Raw genomic sequence first — 26,059 nt, 5'->3', positions numbered from 1 at the left:
CTGGGGAATTCTGAGGGTTGTTTTCTATTGTAGGCCCATTAATAAACCACTGAATCAATCAATCTTTAGAACAGAAGAAACAAAAACTACCAGGTGGAAATCAACTTCTAAAAATTTGGTATTTGCCTCTTTATCAGTGTTTAAATAAACGTAACCCTTGCCTACAGGGTCTAACAATAGCAAATTCAGTCTTGAAGTATGTCTGTATATTAAGGGATTCTTGGAGAGATTTTATCTAGTGAATTTATTGCATTCGTAAGTCTATATAGAAAAAAAAATCTTTTTAAATCATGTAAAATCAGAACGATGGAATTTTGTAGATGTTTTTATAGGGATATCGCACAAACAAGGACAACAAAATCTAAAACAAGCAAGAGTAACCTGTCTTTGTAGTCTGGATATTTAAACCCCTGTCTGTTTAAAACAGATATAATTGTTCTAAAAAGTATCTCTCTCCTCACCTACATAATCCAGTGTATATGAGCTTTTCATTGAGAAGCTCTAATTATTATAAATAGGAAGTTCAAATACATGTTTCAAAAGACCTTCCTAGGTAAATCAGGAAACAGAAATTCCTTTCCAGGAGGTTTTATGCATAATGATGTTATTTTTCACTAATAATGAAGAAATCATCCTATGTATGTTCTTAATGCCAGGTTTTCTCATGACTTTTCCTAATATGCTGTTTACATTTTCCAGCTGCTCTCTAGCTAATATTGAACTGATACTGGACTGTCATGTTTAAAAAAAATAATCACAGAAACATACAGCTAATATATATTTGTATTTGAGAGTTTGCCATCATTAACCTGAAAATAATTAAAAGAAATGTACAGTGTGACACAGAGTTTCAGTTAGCGTGCCAGATGCCTAAGAGCGTGGCTGAAATAATAGTAACCTTTTGTTGTCAAAGACAGGCACAATGAAATCAAATGGTTCCATACTACCGTCAGAGAATGTTCATTCAAACTACAACCAACACAGACTCGTAATAAAGAAAGAAGGAACAATTCAGGTCTTCTCTTTTCTATTCTCCTTTTTTTATGATGAATGGAAACAATAAAGAATTATAAAAATTAACTATTCTGGAAATCTGAATGCAATTTTTAATTGCAAATATTTCTTTATGTATGTGTGTATAAACTATATATAAATATAGTTTAATGTGATTTTTTTCAGTACACTTTGTAGCATTGGAGATGTGATCCTTTATGAATCAAAAAGTGATCAGATGTCTCTATATTGAATTGGGATTTTAATTATTTAGGCAATAACTCTAAAACCTAATTAAGAATGAGATGACTACATGGATTTTGATAATCTAAGAAAAAGGATTAGATTTATTACATGACAACCTAAACGACACTTTCCGTTCTCAAATACTTTTCACAGGATCATGAAAATTATTACTGACAAGAATTAATTTATGTCACTGAATAATAACATTACCATGCAAAGATTCAAAGTTAAGACAAGTTGACTTATAGCTTCAGTGTTCTGACAGCTGAGATTTTGTATTTTTAATACAATATGCTACTTCTTTCCAGTAACTGAAAAAAGTAACAAAGTAAAAAAGTAAAACAATCATCATCATTAACTGTACTTAAAGTGACCCCACTCCCTTTGAAGTTAATTAATTTCATGCCTGTGGGTATAAGAAGTGAATGACTTTTGTCTCAGGTAAATTAATCTTATTTAATATTTGCTTATTTCTCTTACTTAGAACAAAAGTGAATATCATTTGGGAACCTGACAGGTCTGGTTTTATCAGGAAAGTGGAGTTTATACCTAACCATCTGACAATTTTAGGTCTCAAAAAACCAAGCAAAAATGTAAGAATTGCTTCAGACTGAATAAAGAGCAGGGAACAGAGCCCAATTTTCTAACCCTTTCTTACTGGCATTCTTGCTTTGCAAAGTAATGCAGTACAAATATCTTATATCTGAAAAAAGAATCAAATTAGACAAAACCCTAGAGATATTTACAACAGAACCCTTCATTCATTGCTCTCAAAAATTACACTGCTAGAAACAGCTGCTGATAACATAAGGCACTGAATATCTAAACTCTTATTACCTTTTTTAGGTCAGGCCATTCCTTAGGTAGAATGTGGCTATGAATATCAATTTTCATATTTGAAGTATCAAAGGAGAAATACTCCTTCAATGAAAATGTTTCCTGTGTAATTGCTACTATCCTTCCTGTCCCTGGTTCAGCAGGTTATTAACTTTGGCTGCTGTTCAGATCCACCTGCTGTCTTATCAGGAGAGCTGGGTACAGTGGCCAACCAGGGAGCCTAAATCCCAGAGGAGTGGCTCTCCAAAAGAACAAAGGCTTCTAGCAGAAAGTCCCTGTTAATGCCTAAACTACAGCTGACTGAGGGCAAAGGGAAAACATATGCTTATATTTGCACCATGAAGGGATTTATTTTACAAAGAATCTAAAATGTAAGCTTGTTTACGCTTTAAAATCATTCAACAAAATTGAATCAGAAAAATGTATTAAACATGCTGACTTGAATTTCTTCTTTCTCTCTAGATTCTGAAATAATTTGTAGGGAGCATGTAATACACGCTTGGTAGACAGTCCTATCTCCTCATCTACTCTCTTTCCCTTGCATTGTCTTTGAAGCTATGTAAAAAAAGTCACAGATATATTAAATTGTAGCCAAATCTATGCTCTGCACTTTCCCCCTTCTCATTATTGATTCACGTAGGATACTCACACGTGCTACTGCATAATGATGCTTACAGCCTCTCAGGCTGGCTCAAGATCTGGCAGGAGAATGGCTTAGATTACCTTAGTAATTAATGTTACTGGAGATCACTAGCAAACATGGCAAACAGTTTCTGTATCCTAAGTTAAGCTTAACCGGAGCTAGCTCAGATTTTCTGTGAAACTTCATCTCACGTTTTGCCCTTTACTTAATTTAGTATTACACTTCATTTCTCAAGATACCTTTGCCTTTTATTTGCACTGTATTTTTCTCTGTAAATTTCCTCTATAGTTTTATTTCAATGTATGCTGCTCACATGGTGTCTTCTTACAAAAGCTGGTTAACCATTTCTTAATCTGTTTCTATTGAAAAAAGCTGATGTTTTCAAAACTCAATGCTGTTGTGAATCTTGCAACTTGAAAAACAAGTGGCCCATTTTGTTTCATTCTTTTTCTGACTTTGTTATTTTGTTTGAGGTTGATAAAAAAAATGGACTCTGTTTCCCTGTTTGTTTACTCATTAAGCAAGTCTGCTTTTGATTTGATCAGTAACCCTTCTCAGAGTTATTTTTCAAGTCAACTCCTTGTGATAGGGTTGGTTGTTTGCTTGATGGTGCGCTTCTGAACGTGAGATCACTGAAGACTGAATGTTCAAAAGAAATAAGAAGCAGCAGCTTTGGGAGAATATTCCCTAAATAAAGCAGGGCAGCCAATAATTCACTTTAACAGATCAAACCCTTGGGATTGAAAATAGCAATTATTTTCACCTCAAAATCAAAACCAATTTCTTCATGACCGGGCTGTCAAGATAAACAGCAAATTTGCTGTCTTGCTCCCAAATGTGACAGCTATGTTATATGATCTAGCCCTATAGTGTTAGCCTGTTGGCATGCAGTGTCCCTGCATACACAATGGCAGAGGTAAGACAGAACTATCGATTCAGCTCTGGGAACACTGCATCATGAATCCTACGAATCCATAGACACAAGGCAAAGAGTCAAGGGGAGTCCTTCAACAAAGAGATGTCTGGAAGACAATTCCCTATTTAAGCACAGAAAGTAGCAGTACCGTGAGGGAGAGGGGCAGGAAGATATTTGTGTATCTGAATAGTCTAAGACACAAATAATTTAATTTCTTCTCTTAAGTCACCATAGCTGCAGGCTACCATGCAGAGATCAGCAGCATTTCTTCAACACTGTGCTGTACTTTTCTCAGCTCTAAAAAAAGATATAGTTGTTAGCTGCTGCTCCCAAGGCAGCTGAGCTTGCAAATAGTGCAGTACTCCCACACTGCATTTCATTTAACAAAATATATCATTTGGAAACCATACCAGTCAAAGGCAAAATTTGTATCCATTTCACTTGATCAAAGGGACAGTAAGACCTCTGTCTATATCTGATGTGATCCACTGGATCACCAGCAGAAAGACCGTCAGTGGCTACGAACAAAAGCATTTTTGGCTACCCAGGCACCCTATGTAATTTGAGTGTGTGGGTTTGAAAACCAGGACACCTTCACCGATGTTTTGGACAATCTGCCCGAAACTATACCCATTACTGGGCTACCCACAAATAATTTACAACCTAAAGCATTTGGATGAGATCACAAAGCTGGTCAGAAAAAAATAAAGAGATCAGTCAATGAAAGTACTTGCTACATCAGCTAGGGAGGAGAACTAAAATGCATACAGATTTCCCAGCTAAAAGTAGCCTCCTCCATACATTAAGAAGGGACATACATTAAGATGGTATGCCCCACCTGCTTCTGCACACTTATGCATGGCATATGTGTCTTCAGGCTCATGTGCAATCAAACATGCATTTATTATGGCCATTATTTTGGCCAACTTCCCATATTTTTTTCGGTGCATTATATAATTTCTATTTGTGTGGTTTTACACTGGGGAACGTGATGAACAACTGCTTCAGGAGAATTTAGCTAGAGACTATTCAGGCCAGGTCTGATTGCAGATACACAAACATGAGTCTAGCAGAACTAGAGAGTTTTATTTCACTGTAAAGACAAGGACTACAGTGAAAATGTCATTAGATGTAGAGCATTAAATGCTCTTTTCCAAAGCTATTTAGCTGCTTTTCTGAAACAATTACAGAATCTGAGATTTGGAGTCTTCAGACTGGAAAGTTCGAGTCCAGTGCTGACCTTTGTTTATCAGGGAGGAAGTATTTCCTCACATCAGTGGGAAAACCATGACAGAGCATTCTTCAAAAGAGGGTGCATCAACAAACATCAGTAAACTGCACTCAGCTCTGCCACGTACAATCTGTCAAAGCAGCCTGTTTTCAAGTAGGATGAACACAGAAACAGAGGTAAATTCAGGTCGCTGATGTTACAAAGGGCTAAAATACTTGTGCTAGTTTTTCAAAGCTCCAGTTTTGCATGTTCTTCTCTGGCACCTGCTCTTTAAATTGTACATTTATTTGTGCAAATTGGCTATTTTACAGATGTGCACAGCTCTGGCAAAACAAGTGGAAAACTCTTTGTGCCCAGCAGCTTAGATGAAGTACTTAAAGAATATGTCCCTTTCTAAATGAAATAAATGTTGAGCAGTGCACTTATATTGGTTGCTTAGCAACAGGTTGTCCTTTGGCTATGCTGAGGACTGCACTGGTCCTTTGAGACTGCCATTACAGACCGGCTTGGAAATGTCACATTTGGAAAGGGTGTGAGAGTCGGCAATTCTGTTTTTTTGTGTGGTATCACATAATTAAAAACTCTCCTATTAAATTAGCCTAACCACAGAACTTAATCCTCTTCTGGGACTCCAGAGAACACAGACTTTAGTGGCAGTGGTATGGTTTCCCTTCTACAGGGAGTAACAACAATGGTTATGGTTTCCCTTCTAGTGAGAAATAACATTATGCAGTTCCCATGTAGCACTTTCTGTACACAGACCTCAAGTGCTTTACAGTGGATGCTATTTTTGATAGGAAGACATCAGTGTACTTAGCATAGCTAGACCAGGAGGACTAGTCCAGCTACAGGTACACCAGTAAAGCCCTTAATGAAGATGTATCCCAGAGAGTGGGTGGCATTACAACTCCTTGTTCTTAAATGCCAAATATCTAACACTCCAGTGTAACTGTCTAAACTGCTGAAGGCTTGCATAGCTAGCTGGATTGCCATGCCTGCATTTCACTTGGACACATTTACAGAATGCAGTAGAAAAGGTACACACATCTCCCATCTAGAGCCAACTAAATCTGTGCAAGATGGCAGCAGTGCAGGTATATTTATCATTAAATACTGAAGACAAGTGGAATAGATTTTCCATTTTGTTATTCAAAAGCCTTTGCAGAAACAAACAATTAAAAGAGCCTCTGTTTAGACAAACATCAGAGCTGCTGCTGGTCTGTGTGTGAGTCAGTTTAGCCTTGCACAGAAGTTGGGCTTTGTAGCTCAGATGTGATGCTGTACTGATGCATCTCTGATGTTTCCAAGATCTAAGCTATTAAATTTGAGTGGTGAAGCTTCATGGGTGTACAAGCTCAGGATGATGCTCACCAGGTGGTCTCTCTATTAGACCTGCCACAGACTCCACAGCTGTGTCACTGAAATTTATAGTGTGCAGGCAGCCAAGACTGCTGACGCCTTTGGCAGCACACTGCACTGCTTTGTGACTACTAGCCTAGCAAGAGTTCTGATGAATCACACCGTGGTGAAAGCAAACAACATGTCCTATGCCAAATTCCTGACCATTACCATGTACTCTGCTCTGTACATTAAGCCGTAATAAGTCATCATTTATTTTCAGGTTTCTAGAAAACGCTACATTGTTGAAACTCAACTAGTATTCTAAAATCTAAAGAAAAAGATACAGCTATCTTTCAAATAATATAATTACTTTCTTAATATACTGCAATTGCAATTCTGCAATTTACAATAACCATGCATTTTTCTTGCATAGAAATGTTCTATCAAAAATGACAATTAAATAGATGTTTTCCAAAATGTGAGTACAAGTAAAATAGAATTTTAACTTTTTTTCCCACGTGTAGACACAAACAATTAAAAATGACTCTATTTAAGCACGCATCAGGCCAAGTGCCACTCTTGTGCAGTGGGAGCAGCCAGACAGATACCAGTACCATAAACGTGGGCCAGCACGAACAGATGGAATGAAACTTACAGATACTGGTATTAAAAAGTCATAGTTTTCCAGTTAATACCCCACAGTAAACATCTGAGATTGTTGTAATTTTTTAGAAAGCTGATGTCTAAAATAAATAAATAGTAACTGTTGCCAAATGTTGTCTTAACAACTTTTTTTCTGTGCTGGATACTCAAACCCCTATCTTTCCCTCCTTGCAGAAGCCTCTCTGTGCCACTGTTTGGGGTATCTGAATGCTGGGGATAAGAATGGTCTTTTCAGAGCTTTTATGGCTTCAGAAAGGAAGACAAGGAACCAACAAACCCCCCCTGTATCTGAATTTGTTCATCTGTTTCAACAAATTCCAACACCTGCCTCTAGAACTCTGCAGAAGTATGCTTACAACTCCTCTGCGCTACTAGGACTGGGCAAATGGAACAGGTTTCTTCCTGGGTCCTCAAGGTCTGCTTAAGTATAAAGTTTTATGTTCCATCATTTCCCAGTAGCTGTGAATCCCTGTCACCAATGAGATCTTCTGCAAGGGACTAAGATGAAACCCTGGCTCCTAGTAAGTGCCGTGTGAGTGTTTAGCCATGGCTTTAGACTGGGGATGCATTTACTGGATTTCTTAGAGGCAAGAATACTGATACCTGTAGATTACAGCAGTGAGTGCCAAAGCAAAGACCTTTCGAACTATGCAGATGTTTATGATGTAAATGTTTAGAGCTTAGTACTGCAGCTGCATATAATCATTCATCTGGAGGAAGGAGCCTGGCAGAGGAATGCCTCCACAGAGCATTCTCGAGCCTGCTTTCACTTGCTGAGTTCAGATACAAACACTTTTCTGTCTTTAAGTTTCAGGATTTTTTTTTCCACATACATTAGTTCTGAGATAGGACTTATGCCTCAAAATTGTTTCTTCTGAAATCCACAAGATTGTAAAATTATGGACCAGCATGAGAATACAGTTCAGATTATCACAGGAATTAAGAAAGATCCAAATATTGAAGCTTTCACTCATTCCACTTCTTCCATAGAAGCTTTATCAGCAATCAAAGCAAACTTTTGGCCTCATGATTACGGCCTTAATGCAAAGATCTCACAGGAAATGCCATCGGTTGGAAAAAAACCAGCTGTTGCTGGGGGACTATAAGGAGATAGTCATGATACTCACACTCTCCCACTGGTGTTGTCCCTCAGTGAAGATTAACAGCATGGGGCATTACATAATGATTAGCATTACTTCAAGCATATCTAACATGAATACTGCTTGAAGTATTGCTGCATTGTCTGGTCACACGCGAATTTACAGATGAATCAGAAAGTGATGCTACATGTCTTCTGCAACACAGAAGAGGCCATAATGCTGCTTCACAGGCTCAGAACTGTTACTCAGTGAATATTTACAGAATATCCTATTAGCAGTTCATTGTATTAAGATAACTTGATGTATTCAACAGAAAAAAACAGTAAACAAATTCCCTAGAAATGTGATTGAAAAGTGATATCCAAACTGCAAAATTCTGACTAGTAAGTGTTAACCAGACAGCAAAATTGGTACTTATTTTTGCAAATTATCCGATCATTTCTTTACTCTTCAGCTAAAGTGACAAATGCTTAGATTTTGATATGTGAATAAATACAATGGGATTATAGAATCATAGAATCATTTAGGTTGGAAAGAACCTTTGAAATCGTCAAGTTCAACTGTAAACTGAGCACTGCCAAGTCCACCACTAAACCATGTACCACACCTACACTGTCTTTTAAACATCTCCAGGGATGGTAACTCAACCACTTTCCTGAGCAGCCTGTTCCAATGCTTGAAAAATCTTGCAGTGAAGAATTTTTTCTTAATAACCAATCTATCACTAACCTTCTCTCTAAAAGTTGTGGCCCATCGTTACTAGATGTAGGTCTGAACTCATCAGATGAATGTCAGCAGCTGAATTTTTATTTTTTATTTTTTACACTAGAAGTCTTAAAAATAAAAGCCTGGTAAAATAATAACTTGGTCCCCAAACAAAAGCTCCATTCCAAAATACAAAATCAAATTAGTAATCTTTCAAAATACTTTATGTAGTTCAATCTCCTCTGGACTAATAATTTAGAAATATGCAATAAGACATTTACATAACAAGTAAATAAGCATAGTTGCATACAGGATTGATGTGCCCGCTTATTTCAAGTCCTAGCATGACAGTGGCTAGGACTTGGATTACGTTAGTAAACAAACCATGCCAAGCAACATAAGACCATGTATTAATAACACAGAACACCTCTAGAAATAATGCTTCAACTATACAAGAAGTTTTGCAAATCCTGGTTACTCTTACAAATAACTATTACCCCAAAGCCAAATCCATTACTGACTAGAAAACTCAATGAATTTGGTGGGCTTACACCATGACTGGAATTAGTCACTCAGCTCTGATAATTTAATTTTAGCCTATGAGTTCCACAAGTGGAATAGGAAGGAATATTACCGGTTGTATTGGCTTTTCTCCTTTAGAAGGCTACTCATTAACATTTTTACCACAGCTTCTAAGAAAGATTTTTTTATTTCCCCAGTAAGATACCTTCAGTCTGCCTTTCCTGGGGAGGGTCCCATTCCAAATGGAAATATGTGCTTTGATTCATGTTAACTAATAAATATTTAAATTCATGGTTAACTCTAAGACACAGTAGGACCACTGGAACTGGTAGCACTACTAAGTTAGGCAAATACTAATTGTTGCATTCATACCTGAGTGTTCACCTCAGTCCTGTGTATATTTAGATGCAACAAGCTCTGCTAACAATTATATGCACACAAAGAGAGCACAGAATGAATGGTTTCAATATTTATACTGAAAACACCGTGCAGTGAGTCCAGACCACTAACTCAGGGACTCCACTGAGAAGTCATTTTGGTTCCATCCAAAAGCTCCACCAAGTTACAGTCTTAAAGCACGTGCTTTCAAAAATGATTCAGTATATTTATACTATGGTCACAGCTAAACAATCATGTTATCCATTTAAAAAAAACCAAACTTTTCACTGAGAAGCCTGTAAGATGCCCTTTGTTTTACTATTTGTGCCATAAAAAAATCTAGCTAAAAGACTTGATCCAATGCAACTGCTGAAGTATGTGTAAGTAACACTGCAACTGGAATTCTTTTCTCAACTATCACACTTAGTTTTCCCCTTGGGAAAACCCAGGTAATCTCTTTTTTTTTTTTTTTTTTTTTCAATTCCAACATTTGGAATTTAACGACATCCTCTCAGGATGAACAATCTTCTTCTCAGTTACTAAAAAAAGACAAATTAATTCCGGGCTGTGTTTAAAAGTGCTTTACTAATTTGCTTGATTTTTTTTAGTCTGTTTGCTGAAGAAGATTAAGATATTTGCACTTTCTTGGTCACAGCTACATCCAGGACTGTACTGCAGATACATCAAAACATGTGTATTCACACACTTCTGAGTGTGAAGGTCATAAAAAAAAGCCGCTTCCTAAACAAGAAGTATTTTCCCCTTCAGGACATTGCCACTCATCTCAACTTAAAATTCCATGTTAACTTTTTTATGATCTAAAAATATTGCAGGTGTTACAAGTACTCTACCCTATTATAATTAATCATTTTCAACCCAACAGAAAGCCCACTGAAGCCACCAGGAAATCTAGTCGTTTCAGAAGAAATCTATCAAGCAACGGTTTAGAAAGTAGTTTTGAGTCACTGTAGACAGACCAATTTAAATGAGGAATTACAGGTAAACTCTGCCCAGAGTTCAGTAACTGAACACAAGGGCAGTTTAGATGCCAGTTTTGGATTATGTCTGCCCATGTCAGTATGGTGCCTCAAAAAAAGCAAATTGCATATTTATACATCATAAATTTGTTAATAACGTTTGTGCAGCTCGTGAATATTACAGGTTGCAGTGCACAGTGCATTAAGTGGAGCACCGAACAGTGATTGCAATATACACATAAAGCACTTATTTCATATTGATTGAAATGGATTTTGCCTGTGGTAAGTGACACAAGCTTGTGCTGTCTGGTTTTGTGGCTGACGCTACAATGTCAAAGTACAACTGGGCTGAACTGCTGCTAAGTATGGTGGATTTGTAATGAACGTTTTACACATTTGTATAATTCATTGGTTAATGAATGGATCTTTTAAAATTCCTTTATCTTTGGTAATAGAGCATTTTTAGGAACAGAAAGAAAGTACGTGTTTCCAAATATCCATTTTTCTAATGCACTTGCTCATTCCAGCTGTATGTAAACAACTGGATATACTAAAATCTCCTGGGGGCTGGGAGCACTACCAGGATCACAACATAGAACACATGCTTGAAACATGAGGGTTTGTATGTTGATTTTTGGTAAATGCTCACTACTTATGAAATAAGAAAGGAAGTCCTTGTCACTAACCTTTTTCATATGAAAATCTGCTAATCAGTGGTAAGGTTTAATACCATTTGCGAAGCTCTCAAGTTTTGGATTCTAATAATGAAATATGTGTGCTTATAAAAATTAACCAATAATACAATTAACAGTAAGTAAATTCTAACATTACTAACCAACTAAAACCTACAATCAATCTCTTCATCCCAAATGACAAAAGGAAACCAGTTGCTCTAAGTCAGTGGAATTTCTAGGCTATACTTGCTGGTTTTAGGTGCTTCAACAATATAAGTGAAATACAGTTAAATGACTTCTTAAATTAGGCTGTTTTATGTGACTCTCTGCAGTTCACCCAAAATCTCAGAATTTTTTTCACTCTCACCTGTATTACTATACTTTGTGTATACTGCCTCTTTCAGACACTCACCTGCCTGCTAGGAAGCTGGCCAGGAAACAGCAAAGGAAGGCTACAGACCAAGATGGACCCTCTGCTATGTTGCCATGGAGACTTCATATTTAATTCTTTTATTGGTTTGTTGGGTTTTGGGTTTTTTTTCCCCTAACATAAAATCCATGTATGCTGCAAGTATATTTTACCCTTTGGGAACCAGAAATAATAATGTTCAGACATCACTGTCTGGATGCCTATAGTTAGGTACAGTGGAATCATGAGTTTATCAGGACCTGCGGCACCAGGAATGAAACAGGATCCCCTACTGAGCCAGGTGCCAAATACTTGCTCCTGCCTTCTCTTTTCTTCACAGCCTGGCTGTTGGTCAATGACTAGAAGTACAGATACTATTGCAGGATGCTACTGCAAGTCCAAACATAACGCTCCTCCCTAGTTGGTGGTGCCTCCTTCTGTTCACAGTGAAAAAATTGGAGAAGAGCAAAGCCCCCAGGTAAAGGTAAGATGCTGCGAGAGCAGAGTGCAAGCCTGAATTGGCTGGAGTAAGTAAATGGCCCCATACCTCTGCGTGACAGGAGGGGACAGACATTACCACCAGCGTTAACCTGTGTTACAGTCTCTATCACACAGTGATGTGATGAGCAGATTCTGGCCTCTGCAACATGAGCTGGGGGATTAAGAAAGCAGAGATTTGTGTTGGGAAAAAAGATGGGTAACTGTCCAAAATTTGCTTACCAATCTAGGCTTCCAAAAAGCTTAATAGCACCGTGGTATCATGGCATGTTTTCTTTATACCAGGGTTACAAAAGAGTTGAGTCATGTTGACCACCATAGGCAAATAAAACCCATAAACACTTCTATGTCAAAGAATCACATATTGCCTTATCTACTGCAGAGGACAATTAAAATTATAGCTTAATCAAGTTAAGGGGGTAGCATAAGTAAAATAATGTTTTAAATAGAAAACACAAATAGTTTAACCACCTGAATTTATAGCAATGTTTTTGATAACTTTTTACAAATGGCATTGGTACGTCCTCCTTACAAAAGCCTGACTGAGAGACAATGTTAGAGCGCAAGTTTAACTACTATTCTGTTACATGTTTGACCACTGTGAGAATTTAAAGACCTGTTTAGTCCTAAGCTAATATTTATGTGTTTTCTTGGCCTTAGATGCTTTTCCATTATTGGCCCAGGCTAACTGAACTGGGTTGTCTGGTTTGCATTTTGCGCCCCTTCTTACAGTTCAACGTTATCTATCATATTCGATTACCCCTTTCCAGCCTGGAGCCTCTTACATCCTACATAAAGATTCAATAAAAAAAGCCAGCTCAGAATATGGAATGCAGGGAAGTGTACCCTAGATAATACATATCTGATCAGCAATTTTATGAGCCTTCTTTTGTGAATACGATCTCTGTTTCTGGAAATCAGTTTTAAAACAAAAGACCACTTCTTCTCTTTCCCCCCAGAATATAGATTTAAAATTAATAGCTATGTACCTACACACACTAGCATGCATAAAAAAAATTAGCAAGCTTGGCATGAAAAATCTGGGCCTTCCTGTCACTGCATTCTTCTCCCTCTGTGGTTCCTCTTTTCCTCCACCTCCGGCTTTCCTGTCCCCCCGTTTCATTTCCTCCATCATCACCCTGCAGACCACTAGTACTGCATCCTTGCGTCTCACACACCAAATCCTTGCTGTTGCCTTCTTGCTGCTGGGGCTGCTGATTTTCCCTTGTCTAGTCACCACAAATCTTGCAATTTAAGCAAAAATCCCACTAGTCAGTTCTTTTGAAGGTATTAGACCTTTACTCCACATCAGATGGTCAGGACCTTAAGTTCTAGAAACCTCACCCTTGAGCACCATATAATTTTGTAAGGGATCACTCATAGTTCATCTCATCTGGGTGGAGGAAAAAACCTGCATATCTATATTTAAACTTGCTGTGATAAATTATTCTGATAATCTATTCTGAATTAGGTACAAAATTGAAAAAAATGCTCATATGGGGCTCTTTATTTAAAAGCAATCTTCAGCAGTGCAACTTTACTTAGGACATTTCCTATGACTTCAGTTGAAGCTATGTAGCCAGAAAGGAAGCAATTTGCAGCATGTAAGTCCCTCTTTAATGTTAAATGCAGAAAAGGGTGGAAGAGTTTTATTCTAAAAAATGCATTGCACACAGGATCAGATATTGTTGCCATGGCCGACTTCCTTTATTGCTTTGAGTAAATCCATATTTGATGCATTAAGGACAGATTGAGTTACTGTGAGGTAGAAGTAGGTCAAGTGATTTTGAAGCCACAGTTCTTGCAATATTGCATATAGTAAGAGCAAACACAATAGATAATTTCTTATATTTTGTATCTTTAGCATGTGCAATTATAGTTAAGCTCATAAATTAACTTGCAGTTAATGCATAATGCCATCTAGTGGAAAAATCAACAAGTATAGATACAAGTCTCTCTAGATATCCCATACAATATGAATCTAATTGATTCACTTGACAGTTTCATTACTTAGATTTAAAGCAAAGTAACTGTAACTTAATTTTCAAAACCTCCATGAAAAAGGATCTTCACAAAATTTAAATATCTTCCAAAGATACTTCATCCTCAAAGTTAAGATATGCAAAATAACCCCAGTGAAGAACTTGTATTCATAATGATTGTGGGATGTGAAACAGACCTTGGAAGGCTCTCGATTTTGTTTCCTAATTAAATTTTCTTTACAAATTGAATTTTTTGGTCAACAGAATTACACACACTTCAAGCTAAAAAAAGAGACAATTCAGAGAAGCTTGCTAATACACCAGCCAGAACAACCTGTAATTCCAAAGAGTTCCTGAATTAATGATCATCATCTTTATGAGGTCACCTTTTTATGCTCATAGATAAAAAAGAAAACAGTGAAAAAAAGTCTAAAATCAAAGTTATATAAGGTAAATAGGCTTGTCATAAAGAGATTTCAGTAGAACAAGGGGCCTAGAGAGACTATCTGTATCAGATATGTAATATACTCTATTAATAGCCCTTTCAAAATCAACAGGAAAGGAACAATCCAAGAGGAGTAAGTAATCAGAATTTCATCCTTCATAAAAACAGCACTTGCCCTTTATTGGTGAATTAACCTGCTCTTAGGCCTGAATTAGCACTGTCTCTAAACCTCTGCAAATTTCGTGTCAGCCTATTTTGATATTACTTAATCTATCATTTACTAGGTAAAACCTTAGAGTTACATACCTGCTGATGTTCATATTGGTTGAATCATACAAGTGTGGACCTGAAGGATCCTATAGAGGTAAGTTAGTTCACCTCTCTTCTCTGAGAAAGACTGTAACAGCCAGTATACCAGGTCAGCTGTGGTTCCCTGTGGTTTTATTGCTAGCTGAATTTAGAAATCCTGCAAGGATTCTCTCAGTAACCACTCCTAGTGCTGCACTAATATCATAGTGAAGAATATTCTCCTAACGTCCTATCTGAACCACTCAATACACAGTTTGTGACTACTGGCTCAGGCTATCCATCCTTACAGTGCTACTTATTTCTCCTCTTCAGTTTTGAAAAGGGAAGAAGAACAAGAAGTTAAATTCTACTGAAGAAGTAAAACAGATTTTGCACAGAAGAACAATGGAAAAAATGTAGCTTAAGGGTATGAACTGTGTGTGTCCAATTTGCCAGTGTCCATACAAAACTCAAATAAATGAGCCAAGATAGTGCTGATGCATAGCAAAGTTGGAGAAGTGTAAATTAAAAGCAAAAAAACCAGCTCTATTTTATAACTAAATAACAGCTATACTCAAGCACTAATAACCTCTGACAAGTGCTGCCTGTAAGTGGTTACTGTATGTGAGAAATGCTTGCGGCTTGCTCCAAGAGCAGAAACTGGGTTCCTCTGGATACATGAAATATGTGGTCTGTAAAAATACTTTGAGGCTGGAACTGACACAAGTGAGTCCTTTATCTTCTTCACATGCCTATGCTATAATATTAGCCTACTTGTTAAAAGACCAGCTAATTAAAAAACACGTCACCCTACCCTCTGGCATCTTTATCTCCCCTTCATTTGAACAGCTCCTGACACGGAGGGCATGGAGTACAGATGCGGACAAGGCACAGTTTACTACAATTCCAAACCCCATAACCAAGCTCTGACATCAGCTGCATCAGTTGTAGCAGTTCAGATCATCGACTGATAACAACCACCATGAACGATGTAGAAGATCACATACCCACCTGCAGTGCCAGGCAGAACTGGCAAGCCTCATCCACTAAGCATGGACCCCAAGCAAATGCACTCCTGACCAGTGCTGCCCAACAGCCAAGTCTGTGTTTCCCGTACTTACAGCACACTGCCATGGTTAACGGCCCATTCACCAGCCCCACCTACCAAATTCAGCTTGCCAGCCCAACCCCTATAATTCACCAACCAGCAGGGCAAGATACAGTGCTGGCATACAGCATTATCGAGACAGTAGTTAAATATTTCTTTGTAAGCAATGAGTTGAGTCTCAAATGAAGGATTACATTTGTAGAACTTAAAGTGAAACTGAGGTGATTCTGGGAACTGAAATAAAACCCAAAGTTGAGCGCGCTTGCTTTTTTTCCTTCTCCTAGCTGACTGCTGCAGAATTTCATACTTTATAGAATGAAATTATTCCCTTTATGGCACACACAAAAAATCCCATCTGATCTAAATATGGCTCGTAGTTGATGTGAAGTCATTTTATGATGCATCTCCTACTAACAAATTATACGCTCAGATTCTACGACTAACTACCAAATATACACTTTGGTAGAAAGGTAAGACAAAATCTATAGATAGTTTTTTTTAATTAAACAAACAGGTGAAAGAAGCAAGCACTTCTGGACACATAAACTCTTCCTGAAGTCATGAAGGCTGTACGCGTAGCCACGCTTTCTGAGCGTATTAGTAGGAAATGCATTACACCAGTTGGTTTAATAACACATATTACTTCTTTTAACAGATCTTGCCTCAGTTTGCCTAAATTTCTAAGCACAACTATACCTAATTTTATAGTTCAGTGACAGCTGTGATAATCAATAGATGAAATAAACCAAATCCAAGTATATGAACTTTCTCAGTAAAACAAAACCTCTTAAAATACACATTTTCTAATTAACAATGTGAAAATTAAGTGAAACTTCTGTGGCTATTGAAGCATCCCTGCACCCTGATACTGACAATATGTATAGTCTTGATGGTGGAAAGGAAGCTGTCTGCATTACTATATGACTCCCTGCCCCTCAATTACTTTTAGGCCCATCGACAGCTTTAGAGAAAATCTGAAAGCAGCATAAATTCAATTTTATCATAATCTGATTAAATCATATGACTGACATCTCCTTCCTTTTTGGTTACAGTACAATTTTATTACAGCAGAAGTTCAAAATTTCTCCAAACTTCAACTACCTTTGACCTTGAATGTTGCTTAAAAAGACATTCATAGGTGAAGTGTGTTTAACACTCTTCATTCTACAGAGAAAAGTGCTTCTTCAATTTCTTCTTCCTTGTAAAATTAGCAAATGCTAATAGCCATGTGCAACTCTGCATCACTGCTAAACGTAATATAAATGTTTTAGTAGGCTTATTAACCAACTACTCTATCTTACATAAATCCAGATCAGACAGTATTCACCATGGATAGATAAATGTCAATATTCACAGTGTATTTCATCATGCTAGATCAAATAGAGATCCATTGCTTTTGCTACTGCCGCACACAGAGAAAGGCTTGGCTGCAACAGAATAGAAACTTTTAGGTTTTAATTCCACAAAAAATGGTTCCAATTTCTTCTTACAAGAAGAATGACATGAAATATATGATTCACTGTCTTAAAATTACAAAAGGGATTGTCACTGCCTATTTTTCCCACTGCCCACTGAAATTTTTATCCAAGAGGATGGAAACAATGACTATATCCTGAAAATAAAGGACACAGAAACCTATTAAAACTGCTCTGTATGTTGTTGACATTATTTTTGCCTAACCCACTATTTTTTCCTCTTCCAATAATCAGTATCTGAAGAATTTAATGATTTTACCTACAGCATCTCCCATTAAAATGAAGTATTCAAACTTAAATTGCATGCTAGGACTCAGGAAACTAATTCTACTTCCTCCAGCAGAACAGCAGAAACAAAACCAACCAACCAAAAAACATTAAGTGGGTAACAGATTCCACTAGGTACTCGGGAATTTGATGTCCATCAAAACCTGGGAGAGTTAAGTGATCTAAAGTGTCAAACACCTGCTTGAGCAGATGTAAAAACCCCTCCAAAACTGGCCCACAATGGAACAAGCATGTTTTGAAAATATTAATTTTGGCTGTGGCTATCATTCAGTTTTTCAAACAATTTCTATGATCACCCTAGCTAAATACTCAAGTGGGAATGTGCAGAACCATAGTTACAATTCACTTGGCATAAGAAAAGGATAAGATATTCTTTTCCAACTCACTAAACAACGTGGATTAGCTATTCAAAACAACACATAAATATTACGGTATTATGCACTTTATCAAACAACTCACAGCAAAAATGAGCTGTGGAGTACTTACCAGCAGAGTAGAAGCAATAAAAATATTACTGCTATAGATTAGTAGAAAGATCATTCCCTCAAATGCTTATGCATGGTCTTTTAATAAAAGATAAAAATACAGCAAGATTAAAAAAAAATTACTCTTTTGCTGATGACACTAATTGCCAAGGAATAAGATAATAACCCAAATCACAAATTAGGAGTTTAAAATACCTGAAGAGAAAACAGATGTCAGTTGGGCACTATTCCCCATAAAACCTATTGCATCTCTTTTCTGACACAGTAAGTAAATGCAACTAGTCCCTTTTTTCATTAAATCCTTACCTTCCAAGGTAGGGATTATGACTTTTAAATATTTTAATGCATGAGGTTAAATTTATAAACTATAAATGGATGAGTCTAATTTGACTAGGAAACAAATGTATGTCTACCTTGGCATATAACCTTCTTAATAAAACTTCGGTCTGGCATGCTAGGAAAGGCTTCAGCAGACAGGCACATCAGGAGGAATGGGCATTGGCTTGGCAACAGGACAAGTGACCCATCTGTATAAAACAAAAATAATGTTTTGTGATTTCTTAATCTCATGGTTAATCATACAAACTTAATGAAAAATTATGTATAATTTTTGCAACGATGTGGGAGACAACAAAAGTTATGCAAATATGTAGGAAGTGTCTCCTTGTTAGGATGCTTCTAGATAGGAATTATCATCAAGTAATTGTAAGTCATTGGATAAGTTTATTACAAAAGTACATTGACTTTTGCTTCCCAGAAATTTCCTAGCTTTCTTTTTTTCTTTTCTTGGATGCACAAATGAAATTTCAGCTGCTTATACTCATACTCATGTCATCTATTAGGCTCTGGTTAGTGTCTCACTGGAAGAAAGATCTCTTCGTATAGCACGGGAAACAGAAGAGAGGAAAAAAAATTATTACTTAGGTAACAGGTTGCTACTTCTTTAAAATTAAATTCATTTTCCCTTCCATTGCTATTCAATACTAGTGAATATGACCAATGAAATAAAGCCACTGTCAAACAAGTCAGTTTTACTCAGTTACATAAAAACTGGAAACAAAACATCTTCAGTTATATGAAGAAATAGTATTGTTTGGAATAGAGGCATGTAGTCTTGCATGACTGCATAATGTTTCTCTGAACAAAATATTCTTAGTTTTTGTGGATAAACTTTTGGTTTCCCATATTTACCTAGCAATTTTAACTCCAATTAAAAATAAATTTTAAAATTGTTTCAAGATGGAAAATGATGTGAAGAATCTTTTTCAAGATCTTCTGCTCACTTTAATATTTTGCATTCTATGTTTTTATTCCTCCTTTTTTTGCCACAATGAAACTTATCAATGCTTGTAGCTCTTGCTAGCTTTGGCATTTTTTGCAAATATGATCCTGTAACAACATCACATAGAGGAAGAGTAGGTGCTTATGTGAGGTGTCATCAATTACTTACCAAGGTCACTGCATGCTGTATTCTCTGGGAATCATATTATAGGTACTCTTTCATAGCCTGAAGGGAAAGATGCTGAATTATCATATTCTTTTTTCAGAATAACATTCAGATTATATTTGACCCAAGTTAATATTCAGTCTAAAAATGCCAAAAAGAGAGATGATTTAAATTTAAACTCTATTTAACTCAGTGCAAGAGAAAAACCAGTAAAAGACCTATATACATTGGATAATAATTTAAACGTGCTCTGCAGTTTAAAAATTAACATAGTATTGTTGTACTAACATCATAATTGTTGCTTTATTTTAATTAAAAAAAAAGAGTGACTAAAACTAGGCTGAGAGGTATCTAGGCCAAGTTAAAAGAACCTAGGGTAGAATTTCTCAGCCTGTTGACCACTGAAGATGCTGTGGGACTACAGGTGGTCTACAAAACAAAAGCAAAATATGTATCTGTCTGCCTACATGCGATCAAGCCAGCCAGCAAACACAAGTTAAAAAACATCCCACAAAATGTAGCCTAATTTGGCTACTATGGCAGCCAATAGTGCACAAGATGGTCAAAGGACAATTAAAAGAAAAGATCAGGTTCATGAAAAAAGGCTGTGAAATACAGAATCTAGATGTTTTCCTCGCTAAAGAGACTTATTTAATCTATTCATTTAGCAGAGGACGTGTCTAAATGCCAAAGAAGGATGTGAAGTACTTTACCATCTCATCGACACAACAGGCACGAAATGGTAGATGTAGTGCAAACTATCAGCCCATTTAAACAAACAGCATAAAAACTTACTCAAAGGCATTGCCTTCAGCAATATCAGGATAAATCAGCCTCAGACTTTGGTCCTAGAGGAGTAACACTGAAGATTATCTACAGAGATGACGTCTACAGGACCGATGTTTGTCCATTTAGAATTGGATTGGTACTTCATTTTGTTTCAGATGTGTCTCCTGTAAAACTGAACAGGGATGCCATTACCTCCTGCTGTAGTTCCATGAAAGACATATTGATGAAATTAAGAAGTGAGCATTTTCTTTTCAATGTCAGGCATGAGACATCTGATAGACCAAACCAACAAACCATCCTGGCTTACACTAGCACTCCCTGATACTGCAATACAATCCCAGTGACAAATACAGTATTTTGTGGCCAGAAAAAGGCTGTTTTGTGTTTAGTATGTGTATGAAATGCAGCTCTGCAAAAAAAAAAAAAAACAACAACAAAAAACAGTGAATGGTGACAGTATCGTTATCTTATTCTTATGCCTTTAAACATACTAAAAAATAATCACTGGGCCAGCTGACAAAATCTTTCCAGCAAGAATGCTCTTAATTTAAGTGCTGCACTTAAGAGATGGTCAATACGGAACACTGGTTAACATCAAAGAAATCAAGCAAACTTCCTTCTCAGAAGCCTCTGAATGCACCACCGTGTTCTGCTAATTCTAGTCAGTAGTGCTAAAAAGGAAAACCAGACAGTCCAGAACAGATGTGGTCTCACTTTAGAATGACAAACGAACATATAATGCTAACATATCCAAACTCACTTACAATGACAACAGATTTATTTCAGCTCCACATAGACTGAAAAGATGTTCTGCAGGTTGTGACCACTATCTCACTGATGCACCACGGCCTGTTTTGCCATTGTCACCCATTGGTTCTACTTCCACTCTACACGATGCAACAGCACTGTGGTCTTTCTGCCTTTTTGCACCATGCTATATTTTTGTCATCCCATAATGGGTGCTGGTGGTGGTATGGGAATAATGTTTAAGTGAAACAAAGGGGCTGTAACATAGGAAAGTAGGCCAACCTACTGCCCAGAGATTGCTTATCACCTCAGGAAAATGCCTACCTTGGAAAATAATAAAATGATGGACCTAATCCAATTTTCGTCAAATGTAACTGAAGTTCTTTCCCTGACTTTGCTGAAGAGTTAGGGTGGGTCTGGAGGAAGAATCTGAAATCTGATTGGTATTTTTCATTTATTCAATAGAAGAAAGGAGGAAGGGCAGAAAGAAAGAAAAGAACTGCCCCAAATAACCACAGCAAAACCAGACCTCAGACAATCCAGATTAAGAAAAATGAGAGAAGTTCTCTTCATTGTTGGTGGTTGCTGTGGTGCATCTCCATCCTGTTTAGAATCACCTTTCTCTGGAAGACAAAATATGGAAATTACAGGCAGTTCCAGCTGGGAACAAAGTTCTGCAAGTATGTGTTAATTTTGCAGCAGCTATAGAATATGGGATGGCATCAGTCTATTTAGATTGAATCCAGAGATGTTGCTTTTCTTTTTAATTGTTTTTGACTTCTTATTCATAGCCAACAAAGGGAGGTTTGAAGGGCCAAGAAATAAAATTGTATAGTAATACAGCTATTAGGGTCAGGCCTTTTTCTCTTCATTGACTTTGCCTACAGGCTTCCTACACAAGAAATTCAACAGGGCTGGAAAATAGGATCATCTTTAAAACCCTAGCCCTGTATCTTCATCCAATGGAACATACTTTGAGTGAAAGAGGTGTCATAGAGGCAATGCTGGAAAGCAACTTCCAGCTGCTATGATATGGCAGTCTTTCTGCTTCTTAGTAGCTATCTTATATAAATAATGGTCTGATCTGAAAGCCCTTCATTGTGGATCTGTTTAATATTTTGAATTTGTATTTGCTAAATGCAGAGTATATGCCTTCTCAAATGAGACCATGTTTGAAGGCACTGAAGAGTCATTTAAAAGAAAATATAATACTTTTTGCAAGCCTCATATTTTTTTCTGTAGCCTGAACACTACAGCATTTATACAGAGACAGATGCAGCCCCTGCCAGACACAGTGTTTCACATAAGAACAGCAACTGAGAACAACTTACAAAAGGAAAAAGGAACATATGAAAGTTTAAAACCTGTGGTTTGGTGTTCCTAGTTCCTATTTTCCTTCAAATCATTTGGAAATCTACCTCCTTTTAAAGAAATGGAATTAGGAATCTCCAGGCACTCTCCTCTTGTGTTGATTCCTGGAAGTTATAATACCATAATAGCTTGGAGAGTCTTACAGAAAGGAGGTAGTGTCCAGTGAGAGTCACTAGTTAATTTTTCATTTATGCAAGGAATAAGAAAGTTCCTACTGGAATGGATCAGATACGTACTTATCTCCCTATAAGAAGGGCCCTGCAATAATTGCATTAGGGAGCATCATGTCCATTGCAACGATTTCAAGGAACTCTTCATGGCTTGTGCTGGATGCACTCTGCATGGGAGAGTGTCTCTCCAAACTGAGTCACCAAAGGTTTCTATATCCGTGCCAGAACCTGAAAAGTGATTCGGCCCAAATCCCTTGTCTCTGACTAGGTGACAAAACTGGCTGTACTCATGGAAGGATTCTCACTTTACAAAGACATTTTGAGTGATAGAGAGACATGACAATCTATGATTTATGGCAAGTACCAAAAGGTAAGTCTTTTCTACCTTTCATTCATCTCTCACATGCATACATGTACAGATCTTCTCTCCTGTCTTGCAGGTTCATGTTCACCAGAGCTTAACAAACTGCCCATAAAGAAAATAATCTTAAATGTTTTATGGAATTACTAGTTTCCAATCCCTCCCAATGCAGCCCAACCCCCCAAATCACTACTAGCCTCAAAAAGAACTCACTTGTGATAGCTTATGCACATGAGAACCTCTTTTGACATTAACATCAAACAGGCACTTTGTAATTTACTATCCATTTTATGAGGAAAAAGAAAATACTTTTGGTATTGTTTATGTTTATATTGACACCAATCCAATTAGAAGAGCAAGAGCTCTGGTATTACAAAGCAGGGTAGGATAGCTAAAGGTGAAGATGAAATTTAGGTGAGAGGCATGAAGATTTCAAAAACATTTCATACAGTAGGTATGGTAGACAATACACAAAGAAATTGTAAGATTAGGTAAAAGCAAACACCAGTCCCTCACACCACAATAGCCACCTCCATTCCACAAGGTTGCCAGAATGCAAGTAAGTTTCTAAAAAGTTATGTTGCTTACCTTCCCATTTCCTTTGTTACTTTTTCAAATAATTAATGCTTGAAAATAGAGCTGAAAAGAATTTTGAAATTAGCATACAGCATTAAGAGGCATTTTTAAAAAACCAAGACATCTTGGTAGTAATGTTTAACTAACCATTCCCAAACAGGTATTACTAAACTACTACAAAACTTTTTTTCAAGATTCTGACAGCTTGTAAAATCACAGATATTAATTTCCTATTGGCCTTTTTATACTCCCCAAATCTGCTAATTTCTCAAAAGAGAAAAGCAACCTGTTCTTCATACAACTTAAATGGGGATTATATCCATACATGTCAGCTGAGGACTTGGGCCGCGATGTCCAATTCCGATATTTTCCTAGACTCAAGTCAAAACACAATGCAGTTTCAAAATTTATCTGCATGCTAGTAAGCACGTGGTCGGGAGACTGTGCTAGCACAGAAAATGCTTTTGTTTATTTGCACCTCTCCATCTAGTCATTAGAAACCAGCGGAGATGAAAGCAACTCTGGCACAGATCGATCAGTAAAATTTTCTTTTTTTTTTTTTTTACATTTCTGTTCTCCTAAGGTTTTAGCTTTTCCCCTACATTCTTCTCCAGCCCGAAGAACGGCAGGTGAGCGAACCCAGAACGGCCCTGAACACCAGCAGGTCTCCAGCTCTAATCCCATGCCTCAGCACCAGACTTCTGCGTGTTCTAGGCCCGTTTTTAGGCTGATATTGGTAAAACCAACTGGCAGCGTAACCAGACATCAGTGCTGGGGGGGCTGAGAGGTGCGTCTGTGTGGTGGCTCGGCGCCGATCCTGGAAAAGGGGTACAGGCAATGGAGAAGGTGCAAATCCCCAACAAAGGGGCGCGCTGGGTCTTCACCTGCCTGAAGGGCGGTGAAGCGATGGGCCTTGAGCAGCCGCTGGCCGACTCACCCCCTGAGGGCCGGTCCCGGGAGGCGGAGGCGGCAGAGCCCGCTATGGGGAGGCTGGCAGGCCCACCCCGGGGACGCACCTGGAGCCCAAGGTCCTGCCGCACCTTTCGCAGGTGCCCGCGGGCTCTCGGGGGCGAGAAGCCCCTGAGGGCGACTCGCCAGAGCCCTTCCCGCCCCCGCAGTCCCCTCACGCCGCTCGGCGCGGGGACGAGCCCGCCCTGCCCCGGCCCCCGCTCCCCTGCGGCGCCGCCCCCGCCGCCCGGGGTGCTCCCGCTGGGGCGGGGAGGGGACGGGCGGCGCGGAGAGGCGGCACCGCGCTCCCACCTGCCCCCCCCTCCGCCGCCGGCGAGGTTAGTGATGAGGCGGCCGCGGGGAGCGACTGGCGGGGAGCAGTCGGAGGAGTTTGTTTGCTGCCTGTCCTCGTCTCCCTGATGCTCTGAGCCGGAGTCTCCTCCTCTCACCGGGCTCGCACCCGGGCTGGATGCTCCGCTCGCTCCTCGCTTCGCTGTCACACTCGCCAGCCGCTTCCCGCCGCCCCGCAAGAAATGGAGCCGTCCGCTGCCCCCCTGGACACCACTCCGGACCCCGCCATCGTTCAACCCCCCGGCGCCAGCCCGCCGGTACCTCCCCGGGAGCAGCAGCAGGAGCAGCTGCGGATCGGGGAGAGCGGGCAGTTCAGCGAGGGGCTGGAGGACAGAGGTGAGCACCCGCCCTCCTGCACGCTGTCCCCCCCAGTGGCATGCCCCACCGCCTCCCCTGCGTATCGAGGCGCCTAACACCCACCCCCGACAGCTTTTCCTGCACCCTCCCTGCAGCACCCTCCCGCCTGGCTCTCCTGGACCCACACCCTCCCTCCCCCTCTCTCCGCCACACCAGCTCTTCCCGTCCCCTCTTCTTCACCCCCGGCAGCCCCACACCGGCTCCTGCCCTCCTGGCTGCCTCCGGCAGCCGCTCCGCTCTCGCAGCCGCTCGCCGTGCTCCCCAGCGCGCCGGGCACCCCGGACCCCCTCGCTCGCCCCGCCGCAGCCCCGGCCTCCCGCGGCGTGAGGGCCTGCAGGCCCCGCTCCCGCCCGGCCCCTGCCGCCGCCTGAGCGCCCCCGGCCGCCCCTCAGCCCGCCGCCGGCACTCGCTTAACGCCCCCCCCCCCCCCCGCCGCCCTCGAAGCTTTCCCCCGTTTTAGTTCTCGTGCCAGCACCCCCGCGACAGCTTCAGAATATTTTTATCAACTCTATTCGTGGCTGTCCCCACCTGGCCCGAAAACTTGCCGGCCTGGCGGGGGAGCGGGGGCGGGGGGCGGCGGCACATGGCGCCGCTCCCGCTCCACAGCGCGGCCCCGGGGCGCAGGTGGCGGCGGGGCCCAGGAGGCTCCCGGGCGGAGCGGGCGGTGCCGGAGGCTCTGTCCCCGCTGAGGGGACGGAGGGAGGCCGCTAGGGTTACCTGCCCGCGGGGCTTGTGGCG

General features: G+C 39.4%; 2 protein-coding genes across 4 annotated transcripts in view; one reads left to right on the top strand and one right to left on the bottom strand.

The window, feature by feature from the left end:
- ACMSD (aminocarboxymuconate semialdehyde decarboxylase) overlaps positions 1–18,721 on the bottom strand; it is a gene marked incomplete at its 3' end in the record, with an annotated part of 41,189 nt that extends 22,468 nt beyond the window's left edge. The window contains exon 1 of one of the 2 annotated variants that reach the window (XM_080399677.1): positions 18,618–18,721. Coding sequence is in view for 1 of the 2 variants with exons in the window: in XM_080399678.1 (XP_080255804.1) it covers positions 2,077–2,133 (57 nt within the window). Of the gene's footprint in view, positions 1–2,076; positions 2,151–18,617 lie in introns of those variants that run through there. The other variant, XM_080399678.1, reaches the window with a different exon arrangement.
- TMEM163 (transmembrane protein 163) overlaps positions 2,161–26,059 on the top strand; it is a 136,331-nt gene continuing 112,432 nt past the window's right edge. The window contains exon 1 of one of the 2 annotated variants that reach the window (XM_080399685.1): positions 2,161–25,300. In XM_080399685.1, the coding sequence (XP_080255811.1) occupies positions 25,147–25,300 (154 nt within the window). In that variant the 5' untranslated portion in view covers positions 2,161–25,146. The remainder of the gene's footprint in view (positions 25,301–26,059) is intronic. The other variant, XM_080399684.1, reaches the window with a different exon arrangement.

Source organism: Falco punctatus (genome assembly GCF_963210335.1).
Source record: "Falco punctatus genome assembly, chromosome: 8".
NCBI classification, from domain to species: Eukaryota; Metazoa; Chordata; class Aves; order Falconiformes; family Falconidae; genus Falco; species Falco punctatus.
The sequence above is the reverse complement of the archived record's forward strand: the minus strand, read 5'-3'. Positions and strand labels throughout refer to the sequence as shown.